Here is a 21,024-nt window from a genome sequence, read left to right as displayed (position 1 = left end):
TTGCTCAAGCTATTTGGTCTCCAAAGGTTTATTTCAGATACAGTGCTACCTCTACTTACGAACGTTTCTTTAAAGGAAATGCCTCAACAGGTAAATATTACCTCATGTTCTGAAAGAAATTTCAAGATATGAAAGGTAAAAATACACTACGGGCTGCTACTCGCAGCTCCGAGTTTCCCAAACGCAACATACTTATCGTTGCTCTGCCATTGGCTACGACTGAGCATCATCCTGGCATCCCATTGGCTAAGAGGGACCTCTACTGTGTGTGTGTGTAGATTAAGCGGTGTCAAACACACAGCCCGCGGGCCAGAACCGGCCCCAAGGAGGTTTAATCAGGCCGGCAGGATCATTTAAAAGTGAAAAAAAAATGTATAAATGACCTAGAATGAATATTTTTAATATTGTGCAATCTATTGAGTATCCGTTACATATCGTATCGTTTACATGGAAAACGCGTCTCTACTTTCAAACTTTTCGAGTTATGACATTTCTTCCAGAACCAATTAATTCTGTAAGTAGAGGTACCACTTTATTATGATTTTTTTTAAGTGCCTTACCTGTGAACGGTGCTCGCCCACGGAAAACTGAACGATTGCAAAGTTAGGCGAGGAGCAGCTCCTGTCGATGCGCTCCACCGTGGACGAGTCGATCTTCAGCTCGCTGCTGATCTCGGCGCTCTGGATGAAGTCCTCCATCTTCAGCTCCTCCACACGCTTTAGCTCACCGTCTGCCAGCTGGATAAAGGATCCTTTGAAGAAATACGCCGGCAGAGACGGGGGAGCCACCGCCGCCGCACCGCCTGACAGGGTAGCGGGCGCCATCGACGGACCCGCGGGCAGGTGGAGCTGGGCCTGAACCACTGCGCCTGAGGTGAGCTGGTGGCATGAGCGACCGGGATTGTCTGGAGTTTCTCCACCGTAGGCCTGGGGAGAGGACGTCACCACCTGCGACGCGGGTGGCTCCAAGGTAGACACGCCGCTGCCGCTGACCGGGATGATGACCGGCTGAGCTCCTGCAATGAGCACATGTTGCTGTAGGCTGGCATGATAGCTGATTGGCGCATGTTGGCCGCCACCGGCTTCCGCGATGTAACCAATCACCGGCGTCTGGGGGTAGATATTGCTGGGATGGACCCCCACGGAAAGACCTTCCACCGTAGAGTTGCGAGTGGTCTGTATCACGGTTTGTGGCGACAGGGCGCCGACAGCGGCTTTCAGATTGTCTACACTTAAGGGCGGCGGAAATGTAAAAGAGTGGTTGGACGACAAAGGGGTGCGGTTGACCGGTTTTCCCAGGAGGATGCTGCCTTTTTCCGGGTGCATCTTCCGAGGGCTGCCCCGGGACGGTGCCACCTGGGGGTCCCCGTGGCTGTTGGGCATGAGCATGACGGAGGTTCTCAGAGCCAAGGGGTCGTGAGCGTAGCCCGACGGGAGCACCGGCTGGCAGGCCTCGTAGGCGTCGCGCAATTTGACCGCTTTCTCCGGTGTGACCCCGAACTTCCGACTCGGCTCCAGTCCCCCGTTGTGAAGCCCTTTGGAGCCTGCGCCGCCATCCTCTTTTCTGGCACTACCGACATTCGTGTAGTGCGCGCCGTGGGTGTGATGGGGCTGCAGGGAGGAGGTGTGAGGTGGGGGCATGTCGGAGGTGTACCGGATGGATGCTCGAGGTTGATCGTATTTGGCGGCGTGCTTCTCGGGGAGCGACGACAATCTCTGAGAGGTGGAGGAGGAGAGGGGGGGAGGCGGAGGGGGTGGCGGAAGAAGCTGAGGGGCGATGTAACTGGCGTATGGGGCGGCGTAGGGCGAAGTGATGAACTGAACGTTGGGGGGCAGTTGGGCGTAGTGGAGCGTCCCTCCCACGTGCGTCTGAGGCGAGGTGTAGACGGCGGGAAGGGACGAGACGAGTCTCATGGAGTCGGACGCGGAGGATTTATACAGAGCGGCGTCCGACTGGGCGGCGCTACGAGGGACGCTCGTGGCGCTGCCACTCCCGCCGGCCACGAACCAGGCGAGGTTTCCTGGGGCGTGGGGCTCGGCGGCGGGGGGCGGAGCGATAGGGCAATGGCTTTCCGACGGAACCGTGCTGGGGGGGATCTCCCTCTTCTTTGGGGGCAGACATTCGTTACTCCGTTCATGATTGGACTTCATCCTGATCCTTGCTCAAGTACTTTCTTGATCTTTACTTTTCCTTTATCTAATCTTCTTTGGGCTTTCGTTTTCACTTTGCACACTCCTCCTTGTTGTCTAACCTTTAAAGGTGACAGGGGGGAAAGGGGGTCAAGGTACGGTTGGGTTTTACGAGGGTGACGACTCTAGGGTGAGCTCGAGAGCGTCGCAACGTCACACCTGCTGCTGCCGTCGTGGACGACGGGGGGCCGAGTGCGTCGCGCTTCATGCGGAATCATCGTCCTGCGAGCCTCTCGCCTCACAGTCCTGAAAGGCAAACAATGGCCGCATTTCACTCACAGAAGCGGAACGTGGCCGTCGCATTGTTCTCACGTTCGGATCATTTGATGCTTGGTAACGTCTGGGACAGCAATCATTTGCTTCCAACGCGAGACATTTTCTTCTTGAGAACATTGGCTGGTATGCCTACCGTGAAGCAACATTAAATGTGGCTGGCATCATGAATAGACCCACAAAAAGTCCCAAGAACTCACACCTATCAGGAAACAGGAAGTCCCTGATTTTGGTTCCAAGCGGCAATTAACTCATTCACTCCCAAAGACGTTTTTAAACGTCTTTTCAGACTTGGTCCAGAATTGGCTGGTACTGAATGACTTAAAAGGCGAGCAGGAATCCTTTAAAGTTTAACTACAACCCAAGCCAATTTTTCTAAGCAACGTGAAATTTGGTAGACATGTCTATCATGAGAGGACTCGGAGAAAAAAAAAATCACACACAAGTCTGCCATTTTGGCTCAAAACAAACATTCTCAGAAAAGCAACAAAGATGGACTACACAGCTTCACGCATTCAGAAAATGAGATGTGTGGCAACGTCTGGGACGGCAGCGATTTGCTTTCAACAGAGGCCAGTTGCTCTCGCAATATGAAACTTGGAAGGCGTGTCATAAGTGTTGGGGGCTCTGCCTGTAGAGGCAGAATTTTTGGATACGGCTCGTACCATGACGCGGCTTGTTGTGTGTGTACTACAAATATGTGTGCGACTCAGTGTGTGCATGGAAGTGTGTTCTCTCACTCTGGCGTGAATCTCATCCATAGTGTAAAAAGCAGGCCGACATCTGAGCGCACTCAATGTTTTCCAAAAAAATCTGTACACACACACACACACACACACACACGCACGCAATGCAGTTTGCCGCGAAAACTGCAAACACTAAGCTGCGTTCAACACACAGTGGAGAACACTGACCGCTCTGCAGTATTTACATTTTCGGTAAAGGAGAGCAAGCCCCATGTGAGAAGGGGCTGAGGGCAAAGTGCAGCCAACCGGAGACTGCGGAGTACAAAGACATGACCTACATGAAAGAAAGAGAGAGTATTGCCTCACTGAAACAAGACACCGGTGTTCACTTGAAATGTTCAGTCACCCGAATGTTGCTGACTTGGCAGCGCGGATGTGTGTGTGTGTGCGTGTGTGTGTGCGGTGATCAGATAACCTGTAATCCAAGCCGACTGTACTCCCGTGTGTTTCACTTTCCTCCCACACACATTCACAAATCTTACCCAAGTGTGTCAAGTGCAGGTGTGTGTGTGTGAGAGAGAAAGAGACGGGAGGCAACGCGAGCCAACCACAAAGCAAAACCGCACACTCATGCGTGGCTACGCTATTGTCCTTCTAAGGTCAAAATGCTCAGGGGTATGTGTGTAAGTGAGTGTGTGTGTGTGTGTGTGTGTGCGTGAGAGAGAGAGAGAGAGAGAGAGAGAGCTAGCTAGCTCGCTAAATTGAAACTGATAGCTGACTAAATAACATTCTTGCATTCAAGTACATCATTCTGAGAGAGAGAGAGAGAGAGAGAGAGAAAGAGAGAGAGAGAGAGAGAGAGAGAGAGAGAGCTAGCTAGCTAGCTCACTAAGTTGAAACTCATAGCTGGCTAAATAACATTCCTGCACTCAAGCACATCATTTCAGAGCGAGAGAGAGAGAGAGCTAGCTAGCTCACTAAGTTGAAACTGATAGCTGGCTAAATAACATTCCTGCACTCAAGTACATCATTCTGAGAGAGCGGGAGAGACAGAGAGAGAGAGAGACAGAGAGAGAGAGAGACACAGAGAGAGAGAGATAGCTAGCTAGCTAGCTCACTAAGTTGAAACTGATAGCTGGCTAAATAACATTCCCGCACTCAAGCACATAATTTCAGAGCGAGAGAGAGAGAGCTAGCTAGCTCACTAAGCATAGAGAGAGAGAGACAGAGACAGCTCCATTCCTGTTCATCCTCTACACTTGGGAGTTCAGACACGCCACTCCAAACTGCCACCTTCAGAAGTTCTCCGATGACTCTGATGATTGTTGGCCTCATTACAGAGGGGGACGATCGGGAGTACAGGGAACTGACAAAGGACTTCGTGGACTGGTGCCAGCAGAATCTCCTCCAGATCAACCCTAGGAAAACTAAGGAGTTGGTTGTGGATTTCTGCAGGAAACAGTCCTCACCAGCACCGATGAACATCCAGGGTATGGACATAGAGAGGGTGACCTCCTACAAGTACCTAGGTGTTCTTCTGAACAACAAACTGGACTGGTCTACGAACACGGACACCCTGATTAGGAAAGGACAGAGCCGACTCTTCCTACTCAGGAAACTGAGGTATTTTGGGGTACAGGGGTCGCTCCTTAAGACTTTCTATAACTCGGTGGTGGCCTCGGGCATCCATTATATCTGCTGGTCAGGCTGCATCTCAGCCCGGGACGGAAAGAGACTGGAGCGACTGGTCAGGAAGGCCAGTTCTGTCCTGGGCTGCTGCCTAGACACTCTGGTGGAGGTGGGCAACAGAAGGATGCTAACTAAGCTAAAAGCTATGATGGACAGTCCCTCCCACCCTATCCAGCCCGCCCTGACAGCACTAGGTAACTCCTTCAACCAGAGACTGTTACACCCGCGCTGCAAGGAGAGATACCGACGCTCGTTCCTACCGACTGCTGTCGGGCTGCTGAATAAAAATAACAACAATAATAATAATAATAATTAAATGATGTGAAAAACAATTGCAAATAGCACTTCGATTTATCCATTTTGTATTTATATTGCACTTAATTGAACGGTGTGTGTTTGTTTTTTCTTCTATCTTCTTTCTACCCACATTCTTGCTGCTGGAGGCTGTAAATTTCCCCAGTGTGGGACAAATAAAATATATCTTATCTTAGACCAGTAGTTCTTTACCTTGTTAGAGGTACCGAACCCAACCAGTTCATTTGCACATTGACCGAACCCTTCATTAGTGAAAAATAAAAATGTGATTTTTTTTTTTTACAAATTCAAGAAATTAAAAAAAACATTTATTAAAAACAGAAAAAAGTCAATACAATTTCAAGACATAAGTACTTTTTAAAAATTATTTTAGGACATACTATGACGACAGTTACACGTTGACGACTGAGCGAACTAAATTTCCTGCAGCACTGATTGGACAAGCAATGTCATGTGATCATCTGCAGTCAGCGATGGCCAAGCGGTCGTGTCATAACTAATTGACATCTTGAGTCGAGTGTGTCTTAACCTCCATGGCAGATGAACCACTGTCCTAGAAATTGGGTGACGCTACATTAGGAAAAATCTGAAACATTGTGCAACAGTAATGCAGCAATGCTATAAGGATGTAGCGATAATGCATGTCTCAGATGAGCGCGTGTGTGGATGTGCACGTAGTCACTATCACAAGGGTGATTAAAGTCCAATGATTCACAGTTAAATTTAGTCCAGCCAGAGAAGAGAGTCAAGTCCGACGTTCACAGTCTAGTTGTTTGTATAATGTGTAAATCTCGATTTTGGGGGACTCCAGAGAAGATATCAATATGTTGGCTTGGTATCGACACCGAGCGGTTCTTATCATCCACTTATGGAGACCCGATATCAACATGTCTGAACTGGTATCGAGCCATATCACTGCTTTTTATGCCATTAAGGAGACTTAAACGAATGGCCCTGTCTTGCGTGGAGATTTTTTTTTTCATGGAATTATCTGGACCCGATAGCGACACAGCTTGCTAGCGAATGGGAGAAAAAAAAAACAAGTTGGATGACTTGCACTTTTCGGTGTTGTTGTGTGTTGTTTTTGTAGCCTTCAGCAACACACGAATGAGAGGCCCAATTGTGAGACAGAAAGTAGGACAGACCAAGTACATGCGTACTAATTACATGCACGCACACACACACACACAAAATAACCAAAATCAATAATGAAATATCAAAATTTACACAAAAACAAGAACACACACACACACACACACACAAAATAACCAAAATCAATAATGAAATATCAAAATGTACACAAAAACAAGAACACACACACACACGCAACGCAACGCAAACACACACTGGTGTGTACTCACCACATGTCGCCCCCTCTCACTCCATTTCTCTCTCTCTTGACACGCTATAGTCATTCCCTGACGCTTCCCCTTCCACTACACACACACACACACACACACACGCACACACACACACTACACACACACACACACACACACACACACACACAAACCTGTCTGAGTCAGCTTGGCTAAATCCAGACAGCGAGGAAGGAGCTCCCTTGCTCTGAGACACAAATAATCTCTCTGATACTCACACACACACACACACACATACACACACACACACACACACACACATACACACACACACACACACACACACGCACACACACGTGCTTGCATGCACACAATGTGCAAAAAGTGGTCGCGCAAACTTGCACACGCCCACGGGGAGGGAGTCCCGTATGCAAGGCACCAAAGCCTATTACGCAATGGCTTGAATGAGTGCCCAACACACATACACTGTACACACGCACACACAGCGAAAATGTCCCAAAGAAGGACGTCCATGGAATAAAAAAAAAGGCTGCATGTCAAGGGTGGCGAGACAACCCAAGCGCGCACGCACGGACAATTTGCAAGATGTACTATAGTGAAGAAAAAAAAGTCCGCACTATGAAGAAGTTTGGTTGTCAAGGGTTGACTTGTGGCACGCGCGCACGCACTCATTCAGAATAAATAAATTAAAAATGCCACACATGCCAGCTGGCTTCTGGCCCGGAGAGCGCTTACAAGCAGAGAAAGGCAATGACGGAGGATGGATGTGCAGTGGACGGCCAATGCACTGAGGAAGAGGAGGAGGAGGAGGGATGAAGGTTTTGAGCTTGGACGAGGGCATGCGAAAGAAGGGTGAGCGGATTAGGGAGTACGTGAGAGTGGATTTTAGTCCGTGCGCCAGCCAGCATGTAGACAGCAACGCTGGCATCGTCATATCGACAAGCATCGTCGATTTTTTTAAAAAAATTGTTTGTTTTTTGTCTGACCGACCCGACCGCATATTCTCAAAGTATGAGGAGACCTCTTCTTCGACGGTGGGAGATTTTTCATCTGTATGCAGAAATGCTATGAGAATAGTCCAAACGATGAATGGAAGTAGGAAAAGCACGACATGAAAAGTCAAAACTGCAATGAAAACATTTGTTTGCAGTTGCGCACTTGCTCCCGTCAGCCACTAGATGACAGAATGGCTCACTCGGTGTCCAAATTCAAATGACCCACGAATTCACACCGGAGGGGCAGGCACAAAATTCAGCACTTCCCGTTTAGTTTTTGGGAGCGGGGGGGTTTCGACTTGCTGGCTGACTGTCATAATCACGTGCAGAAAACTGACTGCTATTTTACTCCAGCTCTGGAGGAAGTGCCATTTCACAACGACGACTTCCCGTTCCTTACGTCATGACAACAGTCTCGCTCAGTCATGAAGGAAACGCTTTCATACATTGCCTTAAGATACAACCGCGCACACCGGTGTGCCCAGCTTCCGACATGCATTTCGGTATTGCCATGAACATTCTTTATTGATCAAATTAAGGACACAAAACAATATACTATTGGCCGTGCGCGTTTTATGTCATTAACGAGCCAGGTGGCGACATACATCACTCAGGTCCAAATTTTGTTTCGCTATGGACATGTTTTGTCATTTGTACCCAATTACAGAGCTCAGCTCTCAACATCCATCGCTATTATTGACCTGCATCGTTGGGGTTTAATATAATTAAGGACACCAAACTTCCACAAGTATCGTTGATATCGACACACATCGCTGGAATCAATGTCATGGATCATTGGTCTCTAACAAGCAGATATCAGCGTGTATCGTTAAATGTGTATTTGTTGTTTTATTTCTCATGAAGGGAACCAGACATCGACATGTATCATGGCTTTGAGCATGTATCGGTTTTATGCAATTAAGGAGCCGTGTATGACCAAAGAGCCATTGGGTCAACATTTAGTATCGGTATTGACATGTAGCATTATTGTAATCAAATTAAGGATACCAACAATCGTATCGATATGTATGGGTGGCGTTGTTCAAAACAGAAACAGACTTCGACATGTATCATCGCTTTTCCATCCAGATCAAATATTGACATGTATCAATGGTATCACCATGTATCGTTGTTGGGGTTTTTTTATAATGAAGGAGACCAGAAAGACATATTGTTGTTGTTCATCAATAAAGGAGGCCAAGACGGACAGACAAAAAAAGAAATTGCCGCTCCAAATAAGTTTTTTTTTTAAGTCGATATCACCGTCGCCGTATCATAAGAGAAGCATAACCGTGTGCAAAGACAAAAATGCAGCGCCATTACGAGCGGCCGTCGCCATACCTGCACGCCATCGTCCAGCGCAGTGTCTAAAGAGCTACGTCATTGTGTCATCAGCGTGCACTCGCTGAACAGAAGGCCGCCGCATACACTCGGCTAACACCTCGCACTTTTACTTTGTGACTCTTTTTGTCTTTTAATTTCATCTCGCCCAAATACTCCAGAGACTGCCAGGCCACAGGGCCCCATTCACAAATAGCCTACACGCACACACACAAATGAGTGCGTGTGAGGATTTGGGAGGGAGTAGAAGGGATGGGCAAATCACCACTAAACTCCTCTCTTGCGCTGTAATCCCACAGAGCACGCACAAACATGAGCGGCAGCCACATGCAGGCTAAAGTCCAATACAATGACACGGGCGCGTTTGCGCAAAGACAAAGGATGCGTGTGCGTGCATTAGGCCATGACATCATCGTGATGTCAATCAGTTGTATTCATTCAGCAGCAAAGCGGTGGATTTGACATGAGGAGAGAACAAACATATGACGCATTACTTTGTAGGCTGTCGCTTGCTGATTCCAATATTTTAGCCAATATTTCAGTATTTTTGATTTTGTATTTGCTGTTCACTATTCTGTATTCTTTTGGCATTTTCTCAAATGCTTTTTGGGCTATTTAAAAAAAAAAACTTTGGATGTAATTTTTTTCATCTCAGATTTTGTATTAGTAGATTTGTGTATTTTATTTTAAAATGGATTAATAACCTGATAACATAATAAGCAACTATTGTAGCAACCGCTGTCCCTGAAAGGGCTAATATCTTTGCGCAGTATTAATTTCTAATAGTGTTTTTTTTTTATCCCTAAAATTTTCAGTGGATATTTTTGAACCAATATTTTGTTTTTATTTGCTGCAAATATTGTTATATATTTTTTCCCCAAAAAATATTTGTGTCTTTATTTTTACATTACATTCTTTTTATCTAATGTTTATGTATTACTTTTAGTGGTATTTTTTTTTTCTTTCCAATTTTTACACTTCAGTATTCAACCTTTTCATCGTTTGTCCATTACGCATTCAAGGTGGCGAAAAAAGGTGGCGGCCATGTAGCGCCGTTGATACCATCTGACTGAAAGACTGTCCCAGTTTTGTGTCATGAACAAACTGGAATCTACCTGCCATGTCCCAATGGCGGTAAAATGGCAGAAAAACAAATGCTGGAGTTGTACTGAATACGGCGTTCAGCGTGGACAGGCGAGGCTGCTAATCCGACAACGTTGACAAACACCACAGGTTTCGGCATGATGAATAAGCACAGTGGAGCGACAAATGGAGCAATTTCCTCGGCGGCACGACGGCGCAACAAAAGTGATTGTACAAAACACTTCCACAAGGAAACGCATAACATATTGAATTTTTGTATGAGAGTTGTAATGTATTGAAGAAAACATGATATCGACGTGTATCTATATATCAACATGTATCATTGATATTGACATTGTTTTTTAAGCCTTAGAACTATAATATCTTGATATCAACATGCAAGATATGATTCAGGGCACCAGATATCCACGTACAACGCTGGTATCGGCATGTATCATTACAATTTTGTATCATTGTCTCAAACAGATCTTTTTTTTTTTGGTATCGACATTGATCGTATAAAGTAACTGGATTTAATCTGATTAAGGAGGCCATCGTAGTAAATAAGGAAGCTAGAAATCGACATGTATCATTGTCTTTAATGATTTAAGGAGGCCAGATCGCAACAGTATCCATCCTTCCTTTCAAATATTCTTGTACCTAAAGCGATCAGACAATTTTCCTCAGCATTGACATACACAATTGTGTTTTCCACCTAATTAAGGAAACCATCATTGGTATCGGCGTGTATCGCCATTGGAAGGGAGGATCCTGCCATGCCAAGCAGGCCGGTGTGTTGTTGCTGCATTTCCACACAATGCACGCAATGCAACGCCGAGAGCACTTTCCCCATCCACGGAGGAGCCAAGACATCCCCGAGCAGCCAAGAATAGCACCGAATCACACACACGCGCACCCACATGCTGAGGACGTTGCTAGAGAACTTGCAGCACGCCTTCCAACACAAAAAAAAAAAAAACGAGCCCACAAAAACCACAAAAGCTTGTTTTCCTTTAAGTGGTTTTTCAGTGCCCGGGAGGCAAGTGAGTAAATTTGAAGATTGCGTTTGACTCTCCATCACGGTTAATGACGACTCGGAGTATTGTTTGCATTTGTGTGATGGATGCCGTGCGTTGCCACAGTAGAATAATAACAATAAAAACAAAATGAAGGTAAATGTAACTGCTGGTGTCTGACTGCGTTGTGCTTTAAGAATATTGATGACGCGCAGCAGGATTTCTTGTGTTGGTTGCGTTTAATCGTCTCACTTCACAAAGACATCAGAAAGCAATGCCCCCCTTGTCAATAATATTGAAACAGATTACCCCTCAAGAGAAAAAGGGGAGAGTCAAAGTTCTACTTAAAAGAAGCCGTGCCACATTCATTATTCAAGTAGGGGAACATATCAAAATTTTTGTCCCACCCTTTGATAATGGAGGATACAGTAAAAGAACACGTCAGGTATCTTTTCACAGATTTGGTGTAATTATAATGCAGTACAGTAAGTATTAACAAGTTGTTGTTTTTGTTTTTACTGGCTCTGCGTCAACAAGTCCCAAAACTAACACTGGACCTGTCGAAATTGAATGCTGATGTTTCATTTACAAAACGCCTTGTTTATTTTCTACTGCAATAAACTTTTTATTTCACAATTTTACATTTGGGTTATCGTCACGTATCAATATCTGATGAAGGAGACGGGAATAATGATACGGGTTGATTTCTGGTCTCCTTAGTGATTAAAAATAATTATAATAATATAAAATAAAATAAAAAAAGATACATGTTGATGTAGAGTACATCAGTATCGAGTTTGAAAAAAAAATGATACATGTCAATATTGGGTCTCATTAACTAGAATGGATATGAAACAATGATACATGTTGATATCAACACTTTATCGCGATATACAAGGATACACGCTGATATCTGCCGTACTTAATCAGATCAAATAAAACAACAATATGATATGTGATATTTGCTGTGCTCCATGATTTTCTTAATTACAGTAAAAATACATATTGTACGTGCTGATATCAGAAGAACAAAACACGACGCGAGTGCTCACCTCATTCGAGGCAAGCGCCTTCAACAAGCCGCGGTCGGTCAGCAGGTGCTGCGACCCATTGACAAGCACCTCCAGACACGCGCCACGAATGTACTGAGAGAAGAAGAAAAGACAAACTTTATTGGAGGAATTTTTCGTGGCTGTGATTTAAGGCTCGAGCATGACAATGATGGAGGATTTGCAGTGTGAAAGGTGCTTGAGATACTGAAAACATGGCACCAAAGCTTCCTCATGAAAGCGTTTATACGGACCAGATGACATCAGATGCTTATTTTGCATTTTTTGTGACAGATCATTTGTTTTATATTATCACATTTCAGTGAATATTGATATATTTTGTTCGCTTAATTTGAGGGTGGTTATTTTTATTTTTTTAAACAATAAGATGGACAACGTATACAATCCGGTATTTTACATGTTTTAACGACTGACGTATTTTTGCACTTTTCATTTTTGGGCTGTTTTGGGGGCGCGACGTTTCAAAGTGGGCACGAAAGCGGAGAGTGCGCGACGGGTGGCCGCACAGATGGAGCGAAAGACAAAGCGGAGAAAAAAAAAAGAAAAAAGAAGCGGGTGAGAGAGCGAAACAGATGGTGGCGGAGAAGAGGAACTCACTGGGAGGACAACACTGAGTCAGTCGCCGAGACGCAGCAGGGGGGTGGGGGGTAGAGAAAGAGAGAGAGAGGATGCGAGATGAAGGATTTGATTCCAAAATTGCGCCGGGAAATGATAACAGATGTCCCACGTTGTGTCAGCATAGGCTCGAGGACACGAAAGGTGACTGAACACAACCTCCAAAAAGACATTCTCCACATGAGATTGATTGTACGTGTGCCGCCTTCACAAAAACGGGGCCATTTCTTGACCGAGGAGTCAAAGGACTCCATGGTGGACACCAAGAATGCTTTTGCAGGGCTGACGTCGTGTCAGACAGCTGTTTGCTTGGCGCACGCACAAGTGTGTGCGTGTGCTTGTAACTTGCAGGAAATGCCTTCTTCCACCGCAGTCCGACTTTTTGGCCTAACTGACATTCCTTCCGCAGGTGAGGAGGAGAAAAGTCACTTTATTTTTTTTTCACCGATGGAAAAATAGGAAACTGTCTTTTTTTTCCTTCTTTTTTTGACAAAAAAGCTTATGTAGTAATAATTAAAAATATAATAATTTATACTTTTTCAGTAAATTATAGTAGAATTTTATTTTCTGGATAAAATGGGTTTTTTTTGACAGAGGTGGGTTTTTATTTGGAAAGAGAAGAAAAATCATTTTGGGAAATTAAAGAAAACCTTATTTTGTCAACAATTTTGTGCCCCATTTCTCCCTGGATGAAATTATTTTTTGAAGCCTTTTTTTAATCACTTTTTATCATAAAAATTGTAATTATTATAATTATTTATATACGTTTTTGAACATTTGTTAATGGTTTATACCGGACAATTTAATTAATCCTTTCAGGGACAGCGGTTACTACAGTGGACAGCTTATCATGTTATAAGTTATTATTATTGGTGCATGAAAGGGTTAATATTATACATTTCTTATATTTCTTATACAGGCACATTTCTTTCAATGTCTGTTGTTCCCCAAAAATAGTGTTGTTATTTTAACAAATTTTTGGTAAATTAAAAAAAAAAAAGAGAGACATTCATATTTTCAAAAAGAAAAAAAATCTCAGTGGTGTCCTGTTTAAACTTTGTTGCTATCCAAAGCAGCAGCACCTTTGCCAAGCAAGTCAAGCGTGACGTTTCGACATTCTTGACTGTCCTCCTAGCATCGATGTTACCCCACTGCTAATAAAATGGAAATACAGGAAAACTACTGCCAACTGCGAGTGCGCGTTGGAGTGAGTGAGTGACTGACTGACTGACTGACTGACTGACTGACTGACTGACTGACTGAGGCAACCAACGACCTTGAGTAACCTCGGCCAGTGATGTGTGCCGCAGGCCCGGCCGACTGCCGAGCGCTGCTGCTGCGAACGACTCCGCTAATGCATCGATTGGCGTGTGTGTGTGTGTGTGTGTGTGTGCACGCGCGTGCAAGTGCGAGAAAGGGGTGACATCATCACGGGAGCAGGGCGCTGGTTGCCGGCTTCCTGCCACGAGCATAATGTGAGAGGGTGATCTCATCTAACAGTTTCCGACAAGGTCAGAGACAAGCGTGCTAAACGATGATGTCATACAAATGCAAACGATGTCTTGAAATTTAAAGAGTGGTTGGTTTCCTTCAAATAAAAATTATATATACAGTATGTATTATTTTTTTGGGATGAAATTGCATTATGTTCATCATTCAGTTATCTGGATATTCCTTTTAAGTAGTATTTTAAGTAATATTTTTGATTAATTATATTTGTATGTATACTGTTTTATATTTTTTTATTATGACATATTACATCTGCATTTTTCCCCATTTTTTTTTTTTAGATACTACATAAAAATGAGATTTTAAATGTTTGTTTGGGGGTTTTTTTTGGTCAAGCCATCTGTTTCATAAGGAATGTTTGCATTATTGAGAAAGAACGTATTTGAAGGCCATTCCCGAGTGCATGCCGCCCTGCAACAAACATTTATAGCTTCACACGCACACGCACACGCACACACACACACACACAGACACACACACACACACACACACAAGCTCCCTAAAGCAAAACCGGCTTGACAGGCCGTATTTTTCTTGTCAGCATCTCATCAAAACAACTAGAAATGAACGCTCGCAGACGAACGCAGCGTACTCCGGCAGGCTGCCTCCGACCGTTTATGACAGCGAAATACGTGTCGTGTTCTCCCACCTTTGCAGGGTTCTGCCTAAAAAGCAGATAAATCCTGCGCCTGCAGATCCTGCGTACACAAAACAGGACGGATGAGTTCACCGTGCGTGTGCGTGTGTGTTGTTGACATGCACGCGCACACACAGGGGGGTCTGTTGCTCTCTGCCTGTTATACAATCCATATTGTATAACAACTGGCAGCGAGTGGGCGGCTCCGCCATCTGGCGAAATGAAACTCCCGCCGTAGCTCGCTGCACACACCGTACGTCGACGTGTGTGTGGGTGCGTGTCTACCCGGCGGCTAGAAATAGTAACAGCGTGGCCAACAAGCGGCTGGGTTGCAGAGTTCATGGATACGGTGAGTTGAAAGAGAAGCGGTGGGCAACCTGCGCGCTTTGTTTTGGGGTACGCCAACTCATGGTGGACATCACGATCCAGCGTCAAATTCAATTCAGGGTATGAATAAAAAAAATGGGGGGCGGGGGGGCTGAGGAACTCCTGGTAAAGGGCAAAAAAGGAACCTAAAATGGCCGTTTCAAACAAAAATGGCGGACGTTCCGTGTCTTTGAGCGTATGGCTTCGAGAGACTTTTTTTGTGGGTAGACTCATCAATTTGGATGTTTTGAAGTGAAACTGGCTTCAGGGACTGAATTAAAATGAAGTTTAGGATGGTGCAAACAAGCTCAAATTACTCCTTTCAACCAATAAAACTAGAACGCCGGTGTCAAAGTCAAGGCCCGGGGGCCAGATCCGTCCCGCCTCGACATTTTATGTGCCCCGCGAAAGTAAATCATGGATGTCAATTTCCATGATGCTTGCTAAAATCGGTATTGAGATTTCAAATTGTCATGTTTAATAAATAACGTTGGGGTAATTTGGAGGGTCTTGAGGTAATTTTGTTACCCCGTTTGCCCTTATTTGAATAAATATGTACAGTCAAACCTCGGTTTTCGAACGTCTCTGTTTTCAACCAAATCGGTTTTCGACCAAAAATTTCGAATTTTTTATGCCTCGGATGACGACCGAATTTCGGTTCTTGAACAAACTCAGCGCACTTGAATGCCTCATTTGACTCCTCTCGCCTTCCTTACGCGAGAGCGTGACGCTTCCTCGGGTAGCGTTCCATTGTGAGCAGACATGTTCAATAAAGATTTTTTTTTAAAGAACGTGGTTTCGGTTTTCGAACAGCCTTCTGGAACGGATTATGGTCGAAAACCGAGGTATGACTGTAGTGTAGTGAGTGATTTCAAAACTAGCAAGCCAACTAGCAAGCCATTCGTTTGTTGCGTAGAAGTAATGATACGCTGAGATGATTTTGGTTTATTTGGTTTCGTAGCAGCCCTCCGAGGGAAGACTTCACTTCAAAGTGGCCCGCGACAAAAATGACTTGGACAGCCCTGGTCTCGAGACTTTCTTGGGCCTCTAAGTCATGATCGACATGCCCACCAAATTCCACATTTCCATTTAAAACCGGATTCAGGGACTGCATTTTGAAAAGTAATTTGGGTGGGTGCTACTGAACCAAAATGGCAGACTTCCCATGTCTTTCCTGCAATTGCTTCGCGAGACATTTTTGTGGGTCTACTCATGACGGACACGCAGTCTACCAAATTTCATGTTACTAAGTGACACAAGCTTTGGGTAGCTCGATTTTTCAAAAAGGAACCGAGCGAGCCCTGAATAAAAACCTGACAACAAGACATTGCCTTAATCAAGTGTTCCTTCCTCCCTCCAAGCTGTGAGGTGATGTGTCGACACATTCATCATCAGCCTGAGCGGAAGACGTATCCGGCATGTTTCCATGGCGACGCAAACAAACAAGACGCATCTCGCCATTAATGCTCGGAAGAAACACACACTGGGAATACGGTGACGAGAGATTCAACTCGATCAAGAAGTCAGCCGTTGTTGCCATGGCGAGGAGAAGCTATTTTAAGTTGAGCGACTCTCCCCCCCCTTCTTTCACACACACGCACACACACACTCAATGCAATGTCTAAGACGCTTTAATTAGCATTAAAGACGCTAGTAACACAATTGTCTAATATGACCATTTTTATTCCGTCCACAAGTAATCTAAGGAGTTGGATTCAGATCGTCCACTTGGATGGCCGTTTTAGAGCGCATCATTGTCGGTCCTGAGTGTGCGCACATCAGGGGAAGAAGGAGGAAGAAAAAAAATAAGTTCAACATGACAACCGGCATGTGGGGAGAGGCTTCGCGCTAGCACAAGCTGCTTTTGAGTGCCTCGTTGTAGCGGCATGGAAAATTGCAGCGAGGACCCAGTCGGACATTTTCTATCCACTGGAGACTTTTTAGACTTTAAACTTTAGCTTTACAGGAATTATGAGCCCGCTCCGACAATCCAGTTGCTGCCAAACATTGGAACGGAGAAGACACTCCTTGATGCTTTTACATATGCCTAATTAAGGAATGATTTATGACCCACGGGGGTCACATGTCTTTCTCCACTTTCCATTTGACATCTTACATTTCCCTTCCAAATACGCATTGCATGTCAACAAAAACAGTCCTGTGAGCAGTGCACGCACACACACGCACACACACACACACACACACACACACACACGCACGCACACACACGCACACACACGCACGCACACGCACGCACAGCCAAGCTGTGTACAAAACAAACGCTGCTGTCGGTGATTCAGTGCAACTCGGCGGGCTGACACAAAAGCATACATGCACTCCTGACCCACTTCCAACACTATTTTGGGGGGGCTGGGGTGCACTGATGTCAACTGAAATGAGACAAGCTCGGCTTTGACGTGACACACCGAGTCGATTCGCACCAGTGCTGACAGCCGCAAAGCATATCAAGGAGGCTTACTGTGTGGAAGGCCGCCGGGATTCATAGGGAATTATTGTCATCGCCGGCTACCGTCTCCGCCCGAGAGAGAAACGGTGGGCGTGGCTGCTCGCCATTTACACTTCAAATAAAGAGACGCCAGCGAACGCACTCTGTTCTGGCGGATTCTCGCAGCCCAGTTGGGGAATATGAAAATCAAAGCAGAATTTGCAAACATGCCCTGAGGAGGACTTTTCTTTTTTTTTTTTTTTGTCTACAAAAATGTGAGCGAGCTTTAATGAGGAGGTTCAAATGGGGCGGATGCAGAAGAGGGTGAAATGGAGAGAGGAGGTGAGAGGATGAAGAGAGACAGGAGACAAGCTGCAATAGGGTCAAGAGCAGTGGTGTCAAACATACGGCCCGGGGGCTGGAACCGGCCCCTCCAAGGAAGTTCTATCCGGCCCGTGGGATAATTTAAAAGTGAAACAAAAAATGCATTGAAGAGACAGAAGGAATATTTTCAATAAAATGCAATTTGCGGATTATCCGCTAGGGGGCACACTGTTTTGATCACAGTAGAAGACGACATTGTTTTGATCGGGGAAGAAAACAGCAGTCTCAGTCTGTCACCGAGATATGAAATGATATGAAAGTGCCAAATCAATGCTTCTTGAGACCAAAACAAAGGAAAGAGATGAGATTTTGGTGATTCACTGCACAGTATGATTTCATGTTAATGGTTTGGCCCACTTGACATCTACAGAGTCCGTATGTGGCCCACAATGTGAAATGAGTTTGACACCCCTGGTCAAGAGGAGTGGAGAGGGACGTGGACATAAAGAGAAAAGAGGACAAAGAAATGGGAAGGGAACAGGAGAAGAGAAGAGAATCACTCATTGCCGACTCCCGATATTGCGATCCTTCGAAGGAACTCTCCCGGACCACGGTAGAACCCCCCCCCCTCCGTAATAATAAGGAAGTAGGCTACTTTGACAACAAGACGGCTACAAAGAGATGGCACCTCAGTGGACGACGTAGATCTATATGGAGGAAGAGGCGGAGCTTATTGCGACGCCTTGGTTTCTTGATGCAGGTGGAGGGCAAGCGTTTTGCTGGCCTACGGCGCCGTGGGTCCAAATGTGTCCGCCTTCAGGGCCTGCCAACATTCCCTGAAGAAGAAAAAACACAAAACCATGTTTACTTGGACGCCAAGTTGATAATTCCCCATTGGAATGAAAAAAAAGTCCATACAATCATTAAAAGGGGTGTGGCCTGGTGAGGGGTGTGGCCTAGTGAGTGACATCTCCAAATTGACACTTTGGGTGAGCTTCCGAAGGCTGAACGTCCGTCAGCAACCAAAGCTAAAACTAATACTAAAACTACCTTAATAAAAACAAAATCAAAAATAAAGCATTTTCGAAAAAAGAAGCATCAGTAAATCTACTGTAAAAACTAATTAGACCTCGAAAAAAAAAAGTCGAAATGATCTAGAAGGAAAACCCTCAAACTATTATTTTCCACGTCAGCCCAGCAGCTCATCCTTCCAACTTTAAATCTCAAGATTTCAGATTCCACACAATCCCACTGATGCTGTTCCAAAAATTCAAACAAAATTAATCATTGAGGAAAAAAAAAGAACAAAAGAAATACATTGTAAAAAAAGGCCAATTGATGGATTTAGAATGAATGTTTAGTTTTTTGTCACCTGCTAGTCAATGTGACTCTTTTGTCATCACACCTGTGAACACGCAAACAAAGTTTTCCTTTGACTCAGCAATTCTGCACGCACACTCGTGCGCCTGTGGCTGCACATAGAAGGACGCCGGTGTGCCCTCTGAGCAGTCGTCTCGCTTTATTTCAGATGGGCCATCACGTCAGCCATCTTCATTCATTGCACAGCTGATGTTTGACACGCAAGGAGGTGACCGCCGTACGCTTTGGGTTGCATAACTTGCCTGCCAGCCGTTAGTGATTACTTTAAGTGCAAAGTTCAGCGCTCTGATTGAAAAAAAATGTCTAAGTACACATACACGGCCATGAGGCAAGACAGTGGATAGATAAGATTTCAAAATGAAAGTGAACATGGAAGGAGGGCGCGAGTTTGCATGTCCTCCCCATGCCTGTGTGGGTTTTCTCCGGGTACTCCAGTTTACTCCCATATTCCAAAAACATGCATGGTAGGTTCACGGAACACACTAAATTGTCCCTAGGTGTGAGTGTGAGAGCGAAAGGTTGTTTTGTCTACGTGTGCCCTGCGATTGGCTGGCAACCAGTTCAGGGTGTCCGAAGACAGCAGAGATAGGCTCCAGCACCCCTGCGACCGTTGTGAGGATTAGCGGATCAGAAAATGGATGGTCGGATGGATTTATTCTTTATTAGGATCCCCAGTGGCTTCCACAAAGTGGTCATTAGTCGTTCCGTGGTCCTCAACTTAATACAACAAAAACATACCAAGGTCCAATTTACTCTTTAAGGTAAAATATAGAAAGGCAAAACAAAATAAACAATGGCCGACCGATACTGTAACTAATGTCAAGCAAGCAACCATACAAAATAGGGAGGAGAACCCACTACCCTCCCAAACAAAACAGGTACACAAATTAGTAATAAATACAACAACTTTTTAACCCTATAATGCCATTTGTATCATATTTGATACATGCATTTTCATTATGTAACTCATTCTTTATATTACATCAAATCATCTGTATCAAATTCTGTTTAAAATTTTTAGATTTAGATTTAGGTTTAGATTTTTAGATTTTTTTTTCAATTTTTTTTATCTTCAGATCTAATCTACATAATGCTATTAAATGAAATATGACAAATATCTAAAACAATATGATATGGCAAAAATATTTTTGTGGATTTTGTTATAAGTGTTGTTTAATGAAAATCTCAGTTCCCAAAAATCTGATTTTTCGGGCTATTTCTTAATGGGTGAGGCATTAAAGGCTTTAAGAGATAATTTGTTGCCAAGTCAAACTGTCTTCAGGAGCTCATTTGTCAATCCATTTTCTGCCTCGCTTCTTTGATTGCGAGCACGCCAGTCCCCTCTCGCCACCTTCCCCTTTCCTCTACACTGGTGTCCATGGCAACATGTCACAACATAGAGCTTGCGATTCACCGGCGTGCGAGAAACACGTCACTGAGCGCAACCGCCAATACGGCCGCCATGCACGATCAAGTGGATTCGATTGGCAGAGGGTGCTTAGCAGTGGGAAGAGAAGGCTTTTGAGAGGCCCTTGGGGAACACACATTGAGAGGGAATCTTCAAAGACACACACACACACATGCACACAAGCACACACATATCAGAAGTGCTCTGCGCAAACAAAAGACATAACGGCTACCCACGCAAGCATGGTAATAATCCGTTGCCTTTTGATCTAACTGTGGTCCTCTTTAATTCTTATAGTGTAGTTGCCGCGACACGCACACGCACACACACACACACACACAC

At 44.9% G+C, this 21,024-nt stretch overlaps 1 protein-coding gene across 5 annotated transcripts in view; it reads right to left on the bottom strand.

Moving 5' to 3' along the window:
- Window positions 1-21,024, bottom strand: part of LOC127604145 (ataxin-1-like) — a 36,337-nt gene that overhangs the window by 2,043 nt on the left and 13,270 nt on the right. For 2 of the 5 annotated variants that reach the window (XM_052071085.1, XM_052071088.1), the window contains exons 2-5: window positions 18,583-18,730; window positions 11,980-12,072; window positions 2,349-2,435; window positions 561-2,251 (exon numbers count right to left, since the gene is read on the bottom strand). In XM_052071085.1, the coding sequence (XP_051927045.1) occupies window positions 561-2,150 (1,590 nt within the window). In that variant the 5' untranslated portion in view covers window positions 2,151-2,251; window positions 2,349-2,435; window positions 11,980-12,072; window positions 18,583-18,730. Of the gene's footprint in view, window positions 1-560; window positions 2,252-2,348; window positions 2,436-6,513; window positions 6,557-6,665; window positions 6,803-11,979; window positions 12,073-18,582; window positions 18,731-21,024 lie in introns of those variants that run through there. The other 3 variants (XM_052071087.1, XM_052071090.1, XM_052071089.1) reach the window with 3 other exon arrangements.

This window comes from Hippocampus zosterae, chromosome 7, assembly GCF_025434085.1.
Source record: "Hippocampus zosterae strain Florida chromosome 7, ASM2543408v3, whole genome shotgun sequence".
Taxonomy (NCBI): domain Eukaryota; kingdom Metazoa; phylum Chordata; class Actinopteri; order Syngnathiformes; family Syngnathidae; genus Hippocampus; species Hippocampus zosterae.
Note: the sequence above shows the minus strand (reverse complement) of the source record. Positions and strands in the feature narration are given on the sequence as shown.